The sequence below is a fragment of the Gavia stellata genome, chromosome 1 (assembly GCF_030936135.1).
Source record: "Gavia stellata isolate bGavSte3 chromosome 1, bGavSte3.hap2, whole genome shotgun sequence".
NCBI classification, from domain to species: domain Eukaryota; kingdom Metazoa; phylum Chordata; class Aves; order Gaviiformes; family Gaviidae; genus Gavia; species Gavia stellata.
The window spans coordinates 117179161-117197305 of NC_082594.1; the positions used below are offsets into that span (position 1 = coordinate 117179161).

The 18145-nt window shown below is 38.8% G+C and overlaps 1 protein-coding gene across 1 annotated transcript in view; it reads left to right on the plus strand.

The window, feature by feature from the left end:
• Window positions 1-14383: 14383 nt before the first annotated feature.
• POU2F1 (POU class 2 homeobox 1) overlaps window positions 14384-18145 on the plus strand; it is a 48542-nt gene continuing 44780 nt past the window's right edge. Inside the window, exon 1 of the mRNA XM_059819352.1 lies at window positions 14384-14411. Coding sequence (XP_059675335.1) covers window positions 14384-14411 — 28 coding nt within the window. The remainder of the gene's footprint in view (window positions 14412-18145) is intronic.

The following is an 18145-nucleotide window of genomic DNA, read 5'->3' on the forward strand; positions in this document are numbered from 1 at the left end:
TTGCAACTATCAAATCAGTTACTACGAAGGGATCTAAGATTCAGCAGTTTTTCTGGGAAATGAACCATGTATTTTAATTTAGCCCAATACATTTTCTGCTAAACATCCAGCAAAAGAGATGTAGATTGCACATTTGGAAGAGGAGCCTGTGTTCTGAAACACATGGACTCTAAAAATGAATTGAATTGTGATGAATTACAATGTGGAAATGGCTTCTGGAGTGAGGCTGTACCTATAAGAACAATTACAATACTTGAATTATAAATACAGTTGAGACTAACCTTATGGTGCTACTAGGAAATTTCTAAGATCAGAAGAGTTGCTAACAAAGCCAAAGATGTTTCTGAGAAGAGTCGTGATGGATTCAGAGTATGAAAAGCCTATCAAACTGAATTTAAAATTCAGAATCTTTGGTTAAGCGAAGTTGGACCGAGTGAACAGTGACCTGCTCGCAGTACATAAGGGTACTTCTGTTTAAGGTAGCCTCTTTAACCAGCCAAAGGTGCATAACAAGATCCAGTTGCTGGAAGTTGATCCTAGGTGATTTCAGTCTTAAAGCACACCTTATACTTACAAAAAAGGGACTTCAAGTTAACAGCTAAAGCTAAGAAAATGGTATAGCTCTGTCTCTTGGAGTGTCTTAGTCAGTATACAGTGGTTTTAATCTAATCCATTACCTGGAAGTTGAGGCCTAAGTTACACAGTAGAGCTTAACAGCCTCCTTTTATTACAAAAATGCTATGCTCAATGCCAAGTCTCTTCAGAAATCAAAACCTTCACTCCTTCCTTTTACCTTCTCCCTTCTCCTCCATCCTACATTTAAGTTGTTTGTAAGCAAGTACCACGTGTAGGGTTAGTGCTGATCTGGCCAAATGAAATTCTAATTACATATGGACAATTTCATTGCAAGTTTGTCCTCAGCATGCATCAACTGTCATGAATAGAAACCACAGCAGAGATAAGAGCTCTAGAGGACAGAATCAATAGGTGCTTAAATCTTCCGCATTTTTGAGATGTACAAAACCTGCCTCTTTGTTGGTATAAAAGATATGAGTGACAGAGTGTGTGTGTGCGCACGCATGCATATTTGCATTTGGAGTGTCTCCTCCTTAACACCTGACATTAAATATTTATTTGTTATACCAGTATTAGCTGGTACTACACTTGAAATTCTTTCAAAATTACATGTTCACTTCCAATGTAAAATCTCTTCATTTTTCAGCTTCTCAAATTCTAGACTCTGCCACCTGTTTTGTCCATTTCATTTCTCTCTTTAAATTGTGTAAACCTATTTCTTGCAATACAGACCAAGAGCCTTTGGTTTTTAATTGTTTGGCTTTTGTTAACATATGATGGACTGTTAATGTTAATATGGTGTTCTTAAAGTGCAAATTATGCCAGGCCTATAGGGGAATACTGATTTTTTTTTTTTTTTTCCTTCTAATGAATTGTGATTTTTTTTTTTTTTTTTCAATTGAGTGGGCTTACAGTCATCATTTTTAACACTAAATGGCATGTTTCACTTGCTCAGTGGTTGTACCCTGTTAAAGCTTTGTGTGTTTCCCTGGTCATTTTAATGCCACCAGCTCAGCTGTTTCTTTGAAGTGCTGCTGATTAGTCTGAAAAGACATTTGGAAGGGAATGCAGAAAGGGTAGACAAGAAAACTAAAACTACTTAAGCAAATGAGCAGCTTTCAAGTTAGTGATGGATTAAGGCTAGTTCCCACAGGTGGGGTAATGGATAAAGCTTACAGGTGTACAATGTCTTATAGATGTTGATGGATGAATAAAATTTATAGCTAACTTCTGATATGCACATTAAACCGCTCCTGTTTGCTTATATTCCCCATTTCATACATAAATGTATATTCTCTTATGAGACTGCTAGCATAATGGTGGCCTCTTGCACAGTTAGAAGCTGAATGTTCCTGGGTAAGCTTGTCTTGCCCTCCTTGAAAAATAGGGATTGTTTGCAGAGAGATGGGTAAGCCAGGTACAAGGACAGGCATTTTCTAAAGTCAGCACAAACAGAACTGACTGGTACTGAGTCTATTTCTTATCAGCCACCTGCTCTTTTGGAAGCAGAGAAGCATCATGTTGTTATTTTTGTTAGCCAGATTTCATAAGGAAAGAGAGGTTTGTGTCATTTCTGTCTGGCTTTTCCTTTCCACTCTCCCTCATAAGCAGTTGGCCAATTTTAACCAAATTGAACAAATTATGATATTTCAATGATACTAAGCTCCTGTAGTTTTCCTGAAACTGGTGAATAAGTTAGAGAGAAGATCCTGACTTTATGTGCAGTAGTATAGGCACTCTTTAATGCTCCAGGTATGAGATCTTTCATATTATGATTTTTCATGGAAATATCTATTGTATTTTCATGCTCAACAAGTAGTCAAAAAGCAAATCAAATGCTAGGACTTACCAGAAAAGAACAGAGTGCAAAGCAATGTAAGAAAAAATAGCATTGTGCCACAATCCATTACCACTTCTTTCTCCTGGGTACTGTGCTGTGCCACTCTTCTCCCCCTCCATGAAAAAGATGTAGAAAAGCAGCTTTAGGAATCATCATATGGAAGACATTCACACTTTTTATGAACAATTGTGTAGGCTAGAGATTGTCATTCTAGAAAAGATAGAGCTAAGGGGGGATATGGCAAAAGTCAGTGAAGTCTCATGGAGGGGTGAATAGAGGCTCACAGTTCAGTCTCTTTTTGTGCAAGAAGTAGGGGAAATTGAAGTAGTGCTACAGAAGAAGATACATTCAAAACAAAAACCAATGTTCTTCAATGTACATTTCAGTTGTGGGACTCATTGCTGCAGGCTGGCTCCTGAAAGTTTACAGGGGTTCAATGGGATGTTGATGCGGGTTCATGGGAGAGAAAAATCCGTTGAGGGTTACTTAGTGTTTATCAACATCCTCTGCCCCAATAAGTCTTTGAGTTGTAATTTGGGGGGGCAGCATCTTATGTACCTCTGTGTTCCTGCGTTCTCGCTTAAGTATCAGCTTCTGGTTCCTGCTTCCTGGCTAGCCATAGGATATTAGTTGGGATACACGGGCCCTTTTCCTTAAGCCTGTAGGGCTGTTCTTACTTGAAACCACAGTCTGAATAGAGGAGAGATGTCCTGTTTGTGGCCATGCTAAAGGAAAAGCAGAGAAAGTGTAGTTCCTATCTGTATTGCTTATCTGGTCAGTTGACCAACAAGTACATACCTATGGCCAGTCAGTACACCCGCGGTTCCAAATTAGCCGCAGCAACTTCTCCCTGTTGTTTAGCCACCAGATATGGAAGGAGACACAGTGAGAAGGCTGGAATGAAACATAAAGGAGAAGAGTTGCGGGCTTGGATGTAGGCGAAAACAGTGAGCTACGTGTGCAGGACACAGAAAGGAGTGGAGTGAATAGAAGGTGGGATGCGTGTTTGTAGGTAAGGAACAAAGGATAGGATTTGTACATGATGAACAACTGTTTGTCAGTCACAGGGTAACTTTAGATTTTTAGAATGAGACTTAGAAAGCCTCTACAGAAAGAGTACAATTAAAATTGGAAATATTACAAAGCACTTATGAGAGAGGTACTGTCTTGTGGAAGTTCTATAACCTGACCAGAAGGATTTGTGTTTGGGTTTCTGACTTCTGTCTTTGAGCTGTGTATTCTTGATTGCAATTTACAGAATGACAGGCATTTTCTAAATGGTGTAGTGTTTCCTAAACTTCAGTACCTTGCAGCGGAAGAGAGAAGCCATTTCCTTCGCAGGCATCACCTCCTGTAAATAACAGATACTCACTTTACATGTTGAGCAGCTGCCGAACTAGGAGCGTATCCAGAGTTTTATTTTCCTGTATTAATCAAGGAAAAATGGATGTGCTTTTTTAGTAGATGTTTCCTTTACCGAGATGCTGTAATTGGTGTTTCACTTGCTGAGTGTTTAAACTCTGTAGCCAATATGAAGGAGATACAACCTCTTTCTCATGGCCAGCTGTGCAAGTTGCTATGGGAACTCGGTGGGGACTATCTGCAGATTACTGCTCTGGGGACCACACCTGGCTTATTTGCATTCAATTTAACTTGGCGAAAATTCAAAAGAGGAAAAGAGGAGTGTAGGCTAGCCGGTAGGCAGGCAAAAAAGGGCTTGTCATTTTGAGACTGTCACATTGGATGGAAAAGCTGCTCGTATTCATGGTTCTTGCAGACTCATGCAGGGTTCTGAATTTTATAGCCTTTTTTGTGCATTTTGCCAGTGTTGTGAGGCTTGTTGGAAATGTAATGTCACAGAGGATTTTTTTGGTATTATTGCCTCTAACTTAATTAAGTTGCAGAGAATTTGTTAACTTTCTCTGCATTTTTAATGAGTAATCTCTCTGTGATGGTGAGGGATTGTGAAGGCAGTACAGAATACAGGTCATTCTTTTAAAATGGCATGTTAGTTCAACTCAGTGCAATATTAAAATGTCAGTGTAATATTGAGTGTTGCTGGAGAGCTTAGCTTGATTTTTTTTCTGAATACTGAATTGCTTTTCTTTCAGTGGTGACTGTGACTTCGTAAGGCGGCTGTGGAACAATTTTCATTCAAGTCAGCAGCATTGGTCAGCTGGCAGCTCTCAGGCTGTTTGTGGCTGGATTTTTGGGGATGATGGTGTCCTGGCACTTAAGTGCTTTACTTCTTTCTTGCTTGTTCATTCTCACTACATCAACTTGTCCAAGACTGGACAACAGTGATTAAAACAGCACTGTATCCCAACTTGCTTTTTATGCTATTTCTTCCACTGGCTTGATAAACTGCCAGGATACCTTTCTGCAGGAGTGTCTTACAGGAACATGTAAACTGTTTTCAGAACAGTAGGCTTAGAAGCTTTGAGAAAGCTGAGATCACCACTTCAGTACTTTAAAAAAATTTATATATATATTAAAAACATACTATATATACTATATATAATACAGTATATATGTTTTTATTTAAAACACAAAGTATGTATATATATAAAAGTATATATGTTTTTATATAAAACATATAAAGTTCATATATTTTATATATATAAAATAATTCTGAGGGTTAATGGATGGTTGTCTACCTGTAAACACTTTCAGTTCTGATCTATTGTAATGTCACCAGCGCCTTGGTCTCCCTTGAAGATTCACGTTCTCAGCCTGTCGTGATGCTGTAGACCAACATACGGCCTTTTTATATAGGCGCGTCAGACATTTATAAGGTGTACTTTTTGTTTGTTTGCTATAATTTGGTCTACTGTGATACTATAGGGTTATTAGTAGTTATTTTTAAATTCTTCTGTGAACAATTCCTTGAATTTGGGGTTTAGCACTCTAAGCCAGGTCTATGCTGAACTTCTTACTGATATAATTGTAGCTGTTAGTTTCTTGTCAACACTCCCAATTTTCTCTACTTTCAAAACCTTGTAGTTCTAATGCCTTTTTCAACACATCCGATGAAAATAAGTGATTACATAGTTAAGTCTTACAGTGTAGGAATCACATTTCCGTTTTTGAGCACGGAAATGGTGTGTGAGAGTAGACCAGAAATCAAAAAGAGTATTCTCAAGAGTGGAATTGGAGGGGTGCGTGCTTATGTTAGTATACTAATTGATGCGAGTTGTCAACATTAGGGCTGAGAGTCAGTGTCCCAAAGAGGAAATAAATAGTCATTGTGAGATTTTAATTTCTTCTATTTCTCACAGAAATTGCTTGATAGAGTTCATAAGGTGAATATGTAATATACAAATGTATTTAAGCCATAGACTATAAAAGTTTTAAGGTACTATTGCTGCTGAAACAGTCTTGCCCAGTTGTTTATTCCTGCCTCCTTGCTGCCTTTGTTCTTCAACAGGGTAATCATTTCTCTCCTTGGATTAAGAAACAGATTTGGGTTAGTATTTTCTCCTTGTGGTCGGAGTAGTTTTAACACAGACCAATTCTCTTGTGTAGCTGTGTATGCGGCAGCACAAGAGAGGAGGCAGTACAGCAGTGGGGATGAGCGGGGCTGCAGCTGCTGGCGCTTCTGCTGGCCTTTTGCTGACTCAGTGTTCATAGCCCGTGGTTGTAGTACTGTCAGGCATATATTTAGGGTCCTACATTAAGTGTCCTATTTTTAATTTTTGGGTTTTTTTTCTGTGGAAACGATGAGATGCACACCTATGAAACTTGTGTTTTATTGAGGAATTGGCAGCTAAGAATTAAAGTATCCTGCATATCACTTTTAAAATTTTTTTTTTGTCAGGCCTTTTGACCTAATTTTTTCAGTTGACTTCTCTTACCCTGTAATTTGCGACTAGATCATGAATTTCTTTTGAGAGGATTCTGTATCTGTCAACTTAACACTTCCAACCAAAATAAGTTCCAGAAAGTGGGGCAATGCAGAAAAGTGTACCTCTGCTCTGCTTTGTTGGAGAAATAAACAAGATGTTCCGGTCTTCAGTGGTGTGTGTCCATGGGCCTACAAATAAAATGTGCATGTCTTCCCAGCAAATCCTCTTCAAACACAGCCACAGGTGGTAGTCATACTGCATGCACTTCAGCATTGCTGCTAGTAAACCTGTTCTTGTGGTTATTTCCTGGAAAAGCTCATCAGTGCCTTTTCTGCTTTAGCACAGCATAGCTACTAAAAGGGGCAAAACCGTGCTTGTGAACATTTCCTGGAAAAGCTCATCTAGGTAATACTTTATACGTGTACTTACGCTGTGGTTTTCACTTTCCACTCTTCCTAAATTATCGTAAATTAAAGACCCAGGTGTCCAGGAACTTTGTATTTTTATTTTTTTCTGACTGATAGCAAATGCAGTCTTATGTTAGCTCTGACCATCCAAAATGATAGATACTTGGATAGGTGTGCTGATGGATGGAATCAGTGTCTGCAGTGTGAATAACTCCGTTTCTTTCTTCAGATCTTGCATCTGGCAATTTTTTATTCAATTTATAGCACACAAAGCAGCTTGTCTGGAATTTGGCCTTTTTCTCTTTGAAATGAAATAATTTAGGCTTCAGAAAGAAGCATCCTCATGACATGTCTTGTGGTTCCTACAGGTGTTAATAGTGTCTGGATCAGTGTGCTGAGGGCATTAAAGCAATATCCTCCTTCAGATTTGAGATAGTTATTAAGGAAGAAAGAGCAAAAGCAGTTTCTGCAAAGGATGGTGATAAGAGCAGTGCAACTTCGATTCATACCATGAACTGTAGAGGTTTTGCACACGCTTTTTCTATTAATTTGTCAAATGCTCTAGTGCTAACTAGAGCTAAACACTATCTCTGCTGTTGATCTTGATGTATGCAGTTGGCTCCAGCAGAAATGATAATAAACTTAAATCTGTGACTTTGATTTATGTATTTTGAGAGTGACCTGTAGTGTATTTAATGACAAGTGGTGTGGAGACTCTGGGTTTCTAATTGAACTGAATTGTATGGTTAAGTCATACACTGAATTAGTCAATTCTTTGTAGAGTCCCTATTCATCGTCACACTAGACTAGTAATTACTACTTTTTGACAAAGTGGAGAATAGTGAAACAGTATGTTTGCATAAGGCATTATGTTCTGATTTACAGGTGAGTTTAAAAATAATGTTTAAGTTTTGAGAGTCTGTCTCTGTTATGTGGGTGGCCATGGGGAGGCAAATCTAATGCTTTTGGAATGCACATATGGTGATGTTTTCTAAATGTAATAGGTCGTACAACTGCTAAAACAAATACTGCCGTTCAATATTTGAGCTTGGTGTAAGTAGCTTTCATACGTTGTCAGATCAATCGTGTTGCGATTTACCCATTAGAGAACACTTATTTTACTCAAATACTTGGTATTTTTAATGTGCATGGCAATAACAATTTGAAACTAGCAGTATTTATGCTATCTTCATTGCTTGGGGTTTTGGTAGCATGAACTGCGTTTACCTTTTCCATTCAAATGCGTGCACAATTTCAGTAGCCGCTACGTGTGTGGAAGATATGTTCCCATAAATGTCAACCCAGCATGTGACTAGTAAGAGACGACCACGTTAGGTCAAGGGGATATGTGAGCATGGGCTGGTGTTCTTGCCAGGGGAAGTTCGGGGTCACCCCGCTCCTTGTGGTGGCTGGTGCCTGGCCGTGCTCCAGGTTCTCCAACTGCCCCAAGCTGCAGCGTCCCATAAAAGCTTGCAAGCTTTCAAGGTAGTGGTGGCGCGCTTTTTTTTGTTTGTTTGCTTCAGTACTGCTGTTATGCAGACCTGTGCCCTTAGATTGCTTCTTTTTTTCTTATTCTGATAAATTTTAAGGTTTTACTGGTTGTGTTTTTCAGCCCTCCCTTGTGTTTTGTTCACGTTAACTTCACATCAGCCTTAATTTTGGTCTTTCTGTAATTTGTTTCCTGCAGTACTTTTTTGAAAAGCAATGTGGAGCATGCAAATCTTGTAAAAGTAATAAAATAGTAAGAGATGTTTACTAATAAAACAATATACATCTGCTCCAGGTGTTCAATACTTGTCAGCGTGAAGTAGTTCAGATTTGACAAACCAGTAATTTTCAAAGGAAGATGAGACCCACTTATATGTGGCTAAAAACTCACAGGTGTCTCCCTTAAAATATTTATATTTTAAAAGTGGTTTGAGTGTGTTTTTTAAAAATGCCTGCATAACTTTGAATATTACTTTTCACATGCAAGTTTATTAGAGCAATGAATATGTAATGGTATAGAACTATACCTCAAGTGTGGTGGAATCAAAGCATGATTTGCACATTTTTCTATGCTAACTTCTAGTTAAATTGAAAGGAGGTAAGTGCCCTCCTGAAAATACTAGAAAGTGCTACTGTACAACAGCTCTATGGCAGGTGTAACATGCTAGTTAAATAACAAATTTGTTTTCAAACGTGTGACACTGGGTTGTTTTTTAATTAAGTTCCTGGAGTCAGTGCTTATGATGTAGTGATCAGTGCATGTAAATACATAAATTTTAAAAAGTCCCAAACCAATATGTGATAGTGATGAAAACCTTGAAAAGATGAGTGAAACATGAGTTCTTAAATCAGAAGATGTAAAGACCTAATGTTTGCTACTCTTCAAAATATTCCGTGATTTCTAAGTAAATGTTATGATGGTTTCATGGATCAAAGTTGTGGTTTTGAACACCAAGGGTTGACTGCACAGAATTTATATCCTTTGCTTTTGAAAATAAAACGCTCAACAGAATGAAAGGAAAACTTTTATGTAAATATAATATGGATCCTTTCTTGTATGCTATGGCTTCTAGGCATTAAGGGGAGGGCAAAACTGTTCAGATGATGTGCCACAATGATAGTATTAGACATGAGTTTCAAATAAGGCTCAGTTTGCTTGTGAAAGCTATAATGCTGTAATTTTTTAATGAGGTTATTTATTTTCTTTTCTGCCCCGCCACTGCCCCCCCCTTTTTCCCCTCCTCTTATAGTGGGACTCTGCTGTGAGTTTTTCATGACCACAGTTTTCTTACTATTAAAAAAAAAAGAGTTAAACCATTATACTTGCTACCTTCTGTGGACAAAAATAAGTGAGACTTAAAAAAACAAACCCACAAACAAACCCCTTCATATTAATGTGTCAGGTGCTTATGAGTGTCTGCTGTCCTGCACTGATAAGATGAATTAGCATTCCTGCTTAGCTGTATGCATACTTAATTTTCCTCTAAAAAAGGTACGTGAAAGAATTTTGAAAGACATTTTGTGCTGTGGAAAGTTTGAAAGGATAGTTATTATTTGAGTTTGTGAGACAGATGTAAAATTAGATGTAGACTAAAATTCCAATTCATAGCAATTGCGTAATGACTGGTAATTCTAAACCAGGCCAATTTTATTTGACTTTTCCAGACAACTGCTCTTTGGCTTTCGGAGCAAACTTTGCAATTTTCAGATAAAATCAATTTTGTTAGCCAAAGTTAAAGCTGGTGGCTAAAATTAGAGCTTAGTTTGCAGCCCTAACTATGAACAGGCTGCTGTCTGTCTGTCCGTAATTACTCTAAGAGGATTGTGCCAACTTTAATAACAGTTTATTTTGTTGAAGTATGTGGTGTGGGTTTTTTTGTTAATAGCACATTGGAGTTCTATTTGATGAAATTTTTATTAGGTTTCATTTAGCTTGTGGAATGGAGACTTGGAAATGTCTTGCGTTAAAATGTAGTAGCTCTGTGTAATGTCAGTTTAGGGCTAACTGTATCTATGGTCTTGGCTGGCGTGGCATATAGAAAGCAGCCTTACTCTGAGTGTTGCCAGTGTTCATTGAGGTTGAGCTTAGTCATGCACTTTTTTCAAAGCTTGGTGACCAGTCTTCTTCAGTGGTTCTTCAAGATAAAATAAAAAACTAGATACTGATACACTAATGAAGGCAGTCTGCTAATCTGTTTCAATTAATACCATATTTCCTTTTCTTGTATCATTCCAAGTACACCGTTGAAAAGGGAAATAATGCGTTGTTGGCTTATTGGGTAATCTTGCTATGTTGTGTCAGGAAGCATGCCTGCAAAGTTTACAAAGGTCACGCTTGTCACAAAGCTGGCTAGTGGCAGAAATTTCCTAACTGTTTTGAGGGCATGTAGTAATTGTCATCGAGGGCATTTTACTTTCATATGGAAACATTACTATATAAAAATGAAGATTCTTCCCCCCATAAATGTATTGAATAGAATAATGTTGGTAATAACTTTGCCCTTTATCCCTTTAATTCTGCCTCATTTGTATTGTTTGTTTTTTTGTTTTTTTTTAAATAAAAGAAGGAAAAAGAGAGACCGGCTAACCATCTGAAGATAAGGGTTTTAACATCTTTTCCCCCTAGTTTATGACAACTTTCACGATCTATAACACTTACTTACAATAGATGACATTGGGGAATAATTTTGTGGGGTTTACAGTCAGTCAGTTGGGCATAATAACTGGAAAAAAAACAGGAGGAGAAATAGAAGATACAAAAAAAAACGAGGTCTAACCAAGAGTTCCATAATCTACAGGGGAAAATGAGGTTCCCTTTCCAAAAAGTAAGGTATTAAAGTATCAAGTATAATCATTAGAACTGAATAAATAGTGGACGTATTGGTGGGACAAACAGCAAAACAAACCCATGCATTTGAAATGGGAAGGTATGGAAGATATGTAAATAGTGAAGAGAAGAAGAGAATGGGGTAGAAAGAGTCTCCTAAAGCCTTGTCTGTAGACTCTGAAGTATTTGACTGAAGAACGTTTGCCTTTGTCATACCTGGCTTCGTGTTAGTGGCTTAATTCCACTGGTTTTAAGGAAAAGTATGAGTAGAATTATGTGGGAAAAATTATCAATGTAAGAATTGTAGAATTGGGTGAAGAGGAGAGAAACAGTTTTTGAGATGCCTGTAGTTGCGCAGGATGTGGAGAGTTTTTTTGCACTGATGATCGCAAGGTGCACCACTTTCTCTTCTTAGAGGCATCTTTGGAGGAAAAGTGAAACTTTGTGTGCAAAGCCCAGAGTGGTGTTTTGCTTAAACATGAGTACCAGAGGTATGACTTTGGTTCAGTGTGTTAAGTAACTTTTAATGTAAGACTCCAGAAAGAAAAGAACAGCCAATGACGTGGCAGAACCTAAACAGAAAGTTAAACTAGCATATTCTGCCGTTGGTTTTGAAGCAGGGTGGTATGCACTGTTCCTCCCCAAACCTTTCCTACTTGTGTCTTCAGGCCTCCTTCGGAAGCCTACCAGATAAATAGTTGCAGTAGTGTGGCCTAAATGAAACAGTAGGGTTTTTTTTGCCAAAAATTAAGAACTTGCATAAAAGGGAAGATAATAAAATTGTCAAAGAATGAAGTGGTCACTGAAAGAATGTTTTGAGGTGGTTTGTTTGTTTTCTTTTCCCAGTTGTTAGTTTGAAACGTCAGTGTATAAGGTTTTATTTCAATTATCAGGTTAGTGGAAGTTACAGTTCAAATGAACATTTGTGTGGGGGTTGGTATTTGTAAGACAGATTGGTTGGCACAGTTGGGAATTGAAAGAAAACTTCTGCCTTGTCCTTGTTAGCTGTCAGTGCAATGTTGATAGTATGGACAATGAGTAGCGCCATGGTACCACCAGCACACTTGCAAACAGTGCTTCAGGCACATTCTTCCCTGGCTGTCATTTGCTGCGTGCTTGTTCTGTTGCTTGATACAAGTCATCCATCACTACACACGTGCCTGTTTTTAACGGTCATTTCCTGTGGTCGTGTGCTTTTGATGCTGCACCTGTGTTCAACCGGCTCAACATAGACTCTCATTTGAAAAGCATCCCAAAGATAACACTGATGTCCTCTTACTATGCTACCGGCTGCCTCAGCTCAGCCACTGCTTAAACGGGCACTTGCTTTATGAAGTGCTTGGCTTGTTACACCATTTGTGTCCAGACTCTTCCAATGAAGCAAATGGATTATCTCCCAGTGCACTCCAAAAGCGTGTAGGGAAGAGTGAAGTTTACTGAAGATCTGTGAACCATGGAGATGTGTTTCAGAGGTCTCAATGGAACATGTGCATGAGTAGAAAACCAAGTTGGAAACAAGGTATTAGGAAAACCTATTCAGTACACGCAGTTGTTTCCCTGCAATTGGGAGCACCTTCCCTTCTTGCAATCTTTTTCAAGTGTAGATCACTCATGTTAAATATATAGCAAGGAACATCTTGTGTTAAGTAGAGATATGAACCTGAACAGAAGAAGAGGTCAAGCGTGGAAATAAATTCTAGTCAGTACTGGATGATTGAGAAGTCCTTTTTCTCTTGCTCCCTCTTGTTTGGAGAAGCGGTGCTTGAATTCACTTCAGAAATGAGGAGAAGAAAAGTACAGCTAGCTTTTTTGAAAGAAAAAAGGAAGAAAAAAAAAAACCTTACTCTTTAAATTTGCATCAACATCTGGAAGTGGGTGGCTCAACCCTGTAGTCATCTGCATCATCACATTATCTTTTCCTGATCAGAATATGGAATACTAAATGTTGTGATGTCCACATTACAGTTGAATTTTTATTTAAGTGTTCTTGCTGTTTAGGACATTAGTATTTGAGTGGTAAACAAACTATTTGAAATGGTTTAATCTAGCCTCATAGTTTGTCAGTACACTTAGTTCTTCTTAGTTTTGTTTTGCTTTTGGAAAAGAAGATTGATTCCTCCACAGACCAAAGCCTCTTCCCAGTTCTCCAGTCTTTCAGTGTATTTTGTGGTCACAGCAGCATGTTCTGGTTATCAGTGAGTGGTTCAAAGATGCAACCTGGGTGTAAAGTGTCCCTTTCAAAAAACCATAGCTCCACAGTAAGCTTTGTTTAGCTATATTGTGTACGCTTGTGGAAGGGATTAGTAATAGATTTTTTTTTTTCTTGGAAGTCATTGGAAAGCAAAAGGCTAAATCTATTTTGATTTCACTTGGGATAGATTAGTGGGTGTCAAATGTTACACAATACTTGACATATCCACTGCTGTTAAGTTGGCCGTGGCAAAGGGATTACCCGATAATGAATCACCAAGCTCTTTAGCCATTTAAAGGGAATCGTGCCGCTTCCTTGCCCTGGTGGTACTCTTTCCTGCCGAGGACCTTCTTGTGACAGTTCGTGTTCGGATGTGGAAAACTCCACGCAGATGTGCAAGCACCGGTTTGACAGCTTTGTCTTCAGCTTCTACCTTGCTAATTGTTTTCGTGGGATTATTTGGATTGTGTAGAAAGCTTTTTCCAAATCCCCTTTATTACTGAAGTTATTGTTGCCAGCAGGAATAAGATTAAAGGTGCTTAAGTCTGTAGAGTTGTTTCTAATTTGTACGTGTCATTTCAGTGGCATTTGAACAGGACTCTGTCTCTTCCCCTCCCTGCTCCCCTGTGGTACTGTGCTTGAGTTAGGGCTGAGAAGCCAGGCTATTGGAAGAAAATTCATTTTGTTCTCTAATTATTATGCTGGCACTCGGGAGATAATTTTTCCCTTCATGCACTGCCAATTAATATGCAAATGAGCTGATAAATATTTATACCGTGATTTAAATTATGCAGGGAGCGCTTTCAGTGTACTCTGCAAATGAATTGTTCATGGACTTCAAAGTGCTGGCTGCTGTGCTAACGAGAGGAGATTTGCATAAGGCCCTAATCAGGCGCATACTGATTAAGCTTCATTATGGAAACTGCCAGCTGCAATCTTTGTTTCTATTTTATTACAAAAAGGGGAACTTTTCACGCTTCAGTCGCCTTGACAATGTCAGACACAGCTAGTAGGAGAGACTAAAACTCCACAGAGCAACCGAAGTTTCCCTGTTCAGTTGAAGATTGCTATGGTGTAACTGAAGTTGTATTTCTTCCCCCACCTCCCTATTCCCTTTCGTGTTCGGTCGAGAGCAGTAGTGTAGATTTGATAGAAATTGCCATTCTCCCTTTCCTTGGACTATCTGAACCTGTAGAGGATACCACAGCAATGCTGGACTGCAGCGACTACGTTCTAGGTGGGTACCAGCTCAGCTCTTTCTTATGAGCGTTTAATATGGAAATAGAGGCTGTGAAGTTGACTATGCATAGAGGCTTAATCACACATGCAGAGGATAGAGAAGGTATTTGTAAGGCTGAAGCTCACCAGTAAATCGGCAGCAAGTAGCTGCCTGGTAGATAGATAGATCTGTACCAGGGAAATACATGGTTTGTTTTTTTTTTCTTCTTCTTTCCCTCGCTCCAGGAGAATTTGTTTCCTCTGCACTGGAGAGATTTGCTGCTAGGCTTGGATGATATTAATACAGACCTTTTGCTTTTAGGATTTCAATCTGAGAAGCATTTGGCTTATAACAAACACTGGACTTGACTTGCATATCCCTGTGTTATGAATTTTAAAGCATTAAAATGAATGAGAGTGAGTCCCCGTCTCAAAGAATTTAGTAGCTGTATTGAGCCATTCCCCAACAGAACGTATATTATGTCTGTGTATTTTTAATGTAATAGCAAGGTTCTTCATGCGTAATAGAAAATAAGGTGGCGTGCACAGTGGTTGCCATTGATACCGTTGCAAGCTGTGCCTAAGGTTACTGGGATAATGTATTTCCTGCACTGAGATTCTATCAGGACTGCAGAACAGACATGCCGTAATTTCTTCTTCGTGTCTTTTAAAGTTATTTATAATAATGGATCATCCCAATTTTACAACAGGTTTTGTTTATTTTCAAGGCTCTTTTCCTAAAGTTCAATGTATAGATTTTTTTTTCTTTTGATTCCATTATTATAAGTTCATGTAAGAACTTAAATGTCAAAGTAAGAGAATTTATTTTTGGATGGTAAATTATAAAGCAGACATCTGAATATTTGTTTCTGAATATGAAGTGGTTTTTTGAAAATGAATTTCTAGAGAATTCTTGCCATGTTTTCGCTCACATTGAACTTTGATTTTTCCATATGCATCAATGAATCATTTTTGCTGGTGCTGATGGAGTATTAAGCAGTTTCACTTTAATGGGTGAAAGGAAATAGTTAATGATATATTCCATGTTAAGATTTTCTGTGTTTTACTAGCTATGTACAGAACCTAATACTCCAGGTTGGTGCGGTGTCCGCTGCTTCTTTCTTCTGAATACCTTTTGAAATGTTACTGAGGGTATGTGAAAGCCTGGCACAGCATTGCCTTGCGACACCCTCAGCCCTGCTAGCGGAGTAGCAGTACTGAATGTATTCACTCCTGAGAGTTTGATTTCAATCATGCACCTGCTGCTTTCGATCCTTCCTTCTGTGGAGTTTGTTTTTAGATAATGTTGGCAGAAGTTGTAGCCCAGGGCCTTTATTTAAAACCCGAGTAAGATCTAAAGGAAAAAGAAGAGGTGATGGCATTATGGTTTGGTTTTTTTAGCCCACTTCATTTGTTTATTCTTTTAACTTAAAAGCAGAAATCGTATGAGCATGTATAAACCAAATAATCTTTTTATTTGATGTATAATGAATCTGTAGGTTTAGTATCCTGGGGATATATGTCTGTTTTGCTGGTAGCAGTTTTGTGCTTCAGATGTATGTCATACCATTTGCAATGGAAATAGCGGCATTGTTCTTGATGCTTTACATGCAGAAGGCCCACAGATTGAACAAGAAATAGTCAGCTGGTGAAATAATGGATGGTATCCTTCATTTGAACCTGAACAGTAGCAGAAAGATGTTTCTTCATCCAACTTGCTGCTTTTTTGCAATAGCAATGTTTGAGGTCTTTGTTAGGGATGAATCTTTACAACAAAATAGTTTTCGTTTAGACGTGCTTTTGGTAGTTGAGTAAACTTTACGTGTATGTCTAGTACTAGGAAACACTGAAACCCTTTTTTAAAAGGATTCATTTTGCAGCATAGCCTGAAAGAAAAACATGTCTTAGTTGCTTTATGAAAAGAGGTCTGTACAGTTCTAACTTTGTCCTGAGCAAACTTGCTGGTCTTGCAGGAAGGTTTGTTGTATGAACCTCCTCATACAGAGGGAACAGTCACTACGTTGCTTGGAATTCTGTGCACAGGACAGTTGTGTCCCCTCTCTGGGTTCAGTTGGTTTATTCTACTACTAGCATCCTGCACAGTGGCTCTAATACTTCAGTTTCTGCAACAAACTAGCACAGGAGGCCCTGTGTTGTTTTCCTTGCAAGAGCTTTCTGAAGTGGTTCAGCGAATGGATCCCGTGTTACTGAGAGGTGATCTTTTGAACTTGTGTTCTTCCCTTCTGGGCTTAAAAAACACGTCCTATGTCCAATAGCCCCATGAGTTAGCCTAGTTTCCACAACCAAATGTACTGGACTCCTAAGTCCCCCTTGCTCATTTTCATGTTGGATGAGGACTCTTCATGTTTGTGTCCAAAGAGAAGTCTCCCATTCAGTGTTCTCTGAACCGAAACTGATTTCAGTAGCCAGCTGTTTGTCAAGGAATGCTGTTTATCAAATGAATGTTGCCTAAAATCACTTTAAATAAACATACTGTTGCCACAACAATAAACTCAATTTAAGGTGCACGCAACTTCTAGATAGAAACATACTTGTATTTGTTTTACACGCAGATCTATCAGCAGGGAGTGGCACATGAACAACAAACATTTCTGTGCAGTCAATGGAACCCATGTTCTCTTTCTAGAGTGTGGATCATACTATCCAAATGTGGAAAATAACACAATAAGGAGCTGAGAACCAACAGGTTCTGTATCTGCAACCTCAGCAGAGCACTGTCTTTCAAGACTATGAACTTGTAGCTTGAATCTGCTAAGCAGAGGTGGTGAAAAACAGGGCAAAACTTGCAGCCTTTGCTGAAGTGTGGGCCAGCAGTGCTCAGCTGGAAAGTTTCTCCTCACTCACTCCCCCTTTCAAAAAGCAGTTTAATATATCTGCCTTTATAGTGAGAGTAACATTGATAGTTCAGCTCTCTTTTACACGTGGCTGACATTTGAAAGATTTAAGTATAGGCGTAGGAACTTTCTGAGAAGGGTTGAGGCTCTGGAGAGGTTGGGTTAACTTGTTGGAGGAAGATTCCTGTTTGTTACAGTCCTCTGGGTTTTCTAGGCCCTACTGGGTTCAACTGCAGCAGTTGTTGATGTGGAAAATTACATTCATTTAAAAAATATCGACGTGTCTTAAATTGTGTTTCCTAACTGCTTATTGGAGTTTTTCCAAGGTTGATGTCTCTTTAACTTTTCTCTCACGCATGTTGCATCTCTAACTAGTTCCCTCCTCTTCCCACCCCACACTCCCAGCCAGACTTCATCGTGATTCCTGTTTTCCTTCAGGCCCTGTCCACGTGCTTCCTTCCTCTGGCTTGTGCTTGTGTTCTTCTGCTGCTGTCGCCCCTGGTTCTGATAGCCTGAGGGTGGCACTGGTCTTTCTGGGCAGTAGCGGGTGATAGTATACGGCAATAGTCTTGCTTCTCATTTCCAACTCTCATAGACTGCCAGGCGGTGAGGTGTCTGGGCATTCTTGGAAATATCTGGGGGAAAGATGCAGCAGTTAAGGCTGTTACTGTATTCTTCTTCAGCCGATTGGTATTTTGGAAATCACTGCTTTGATGAAAGTACATGACAGAGGTAACCTTTTAAGCACCTAGCAAGAGAATATCCTGGAGTCAAGAGTTCATTTTGAGCTCATTGAACTTGCGTTTAACTGGTTATGGGAATGGAAGAATGTGCTTAAGGATTTGCTTACACTTTATTTTATGAACTGGTCTGTCTTGAGATTCTTTTTGTAATTTTG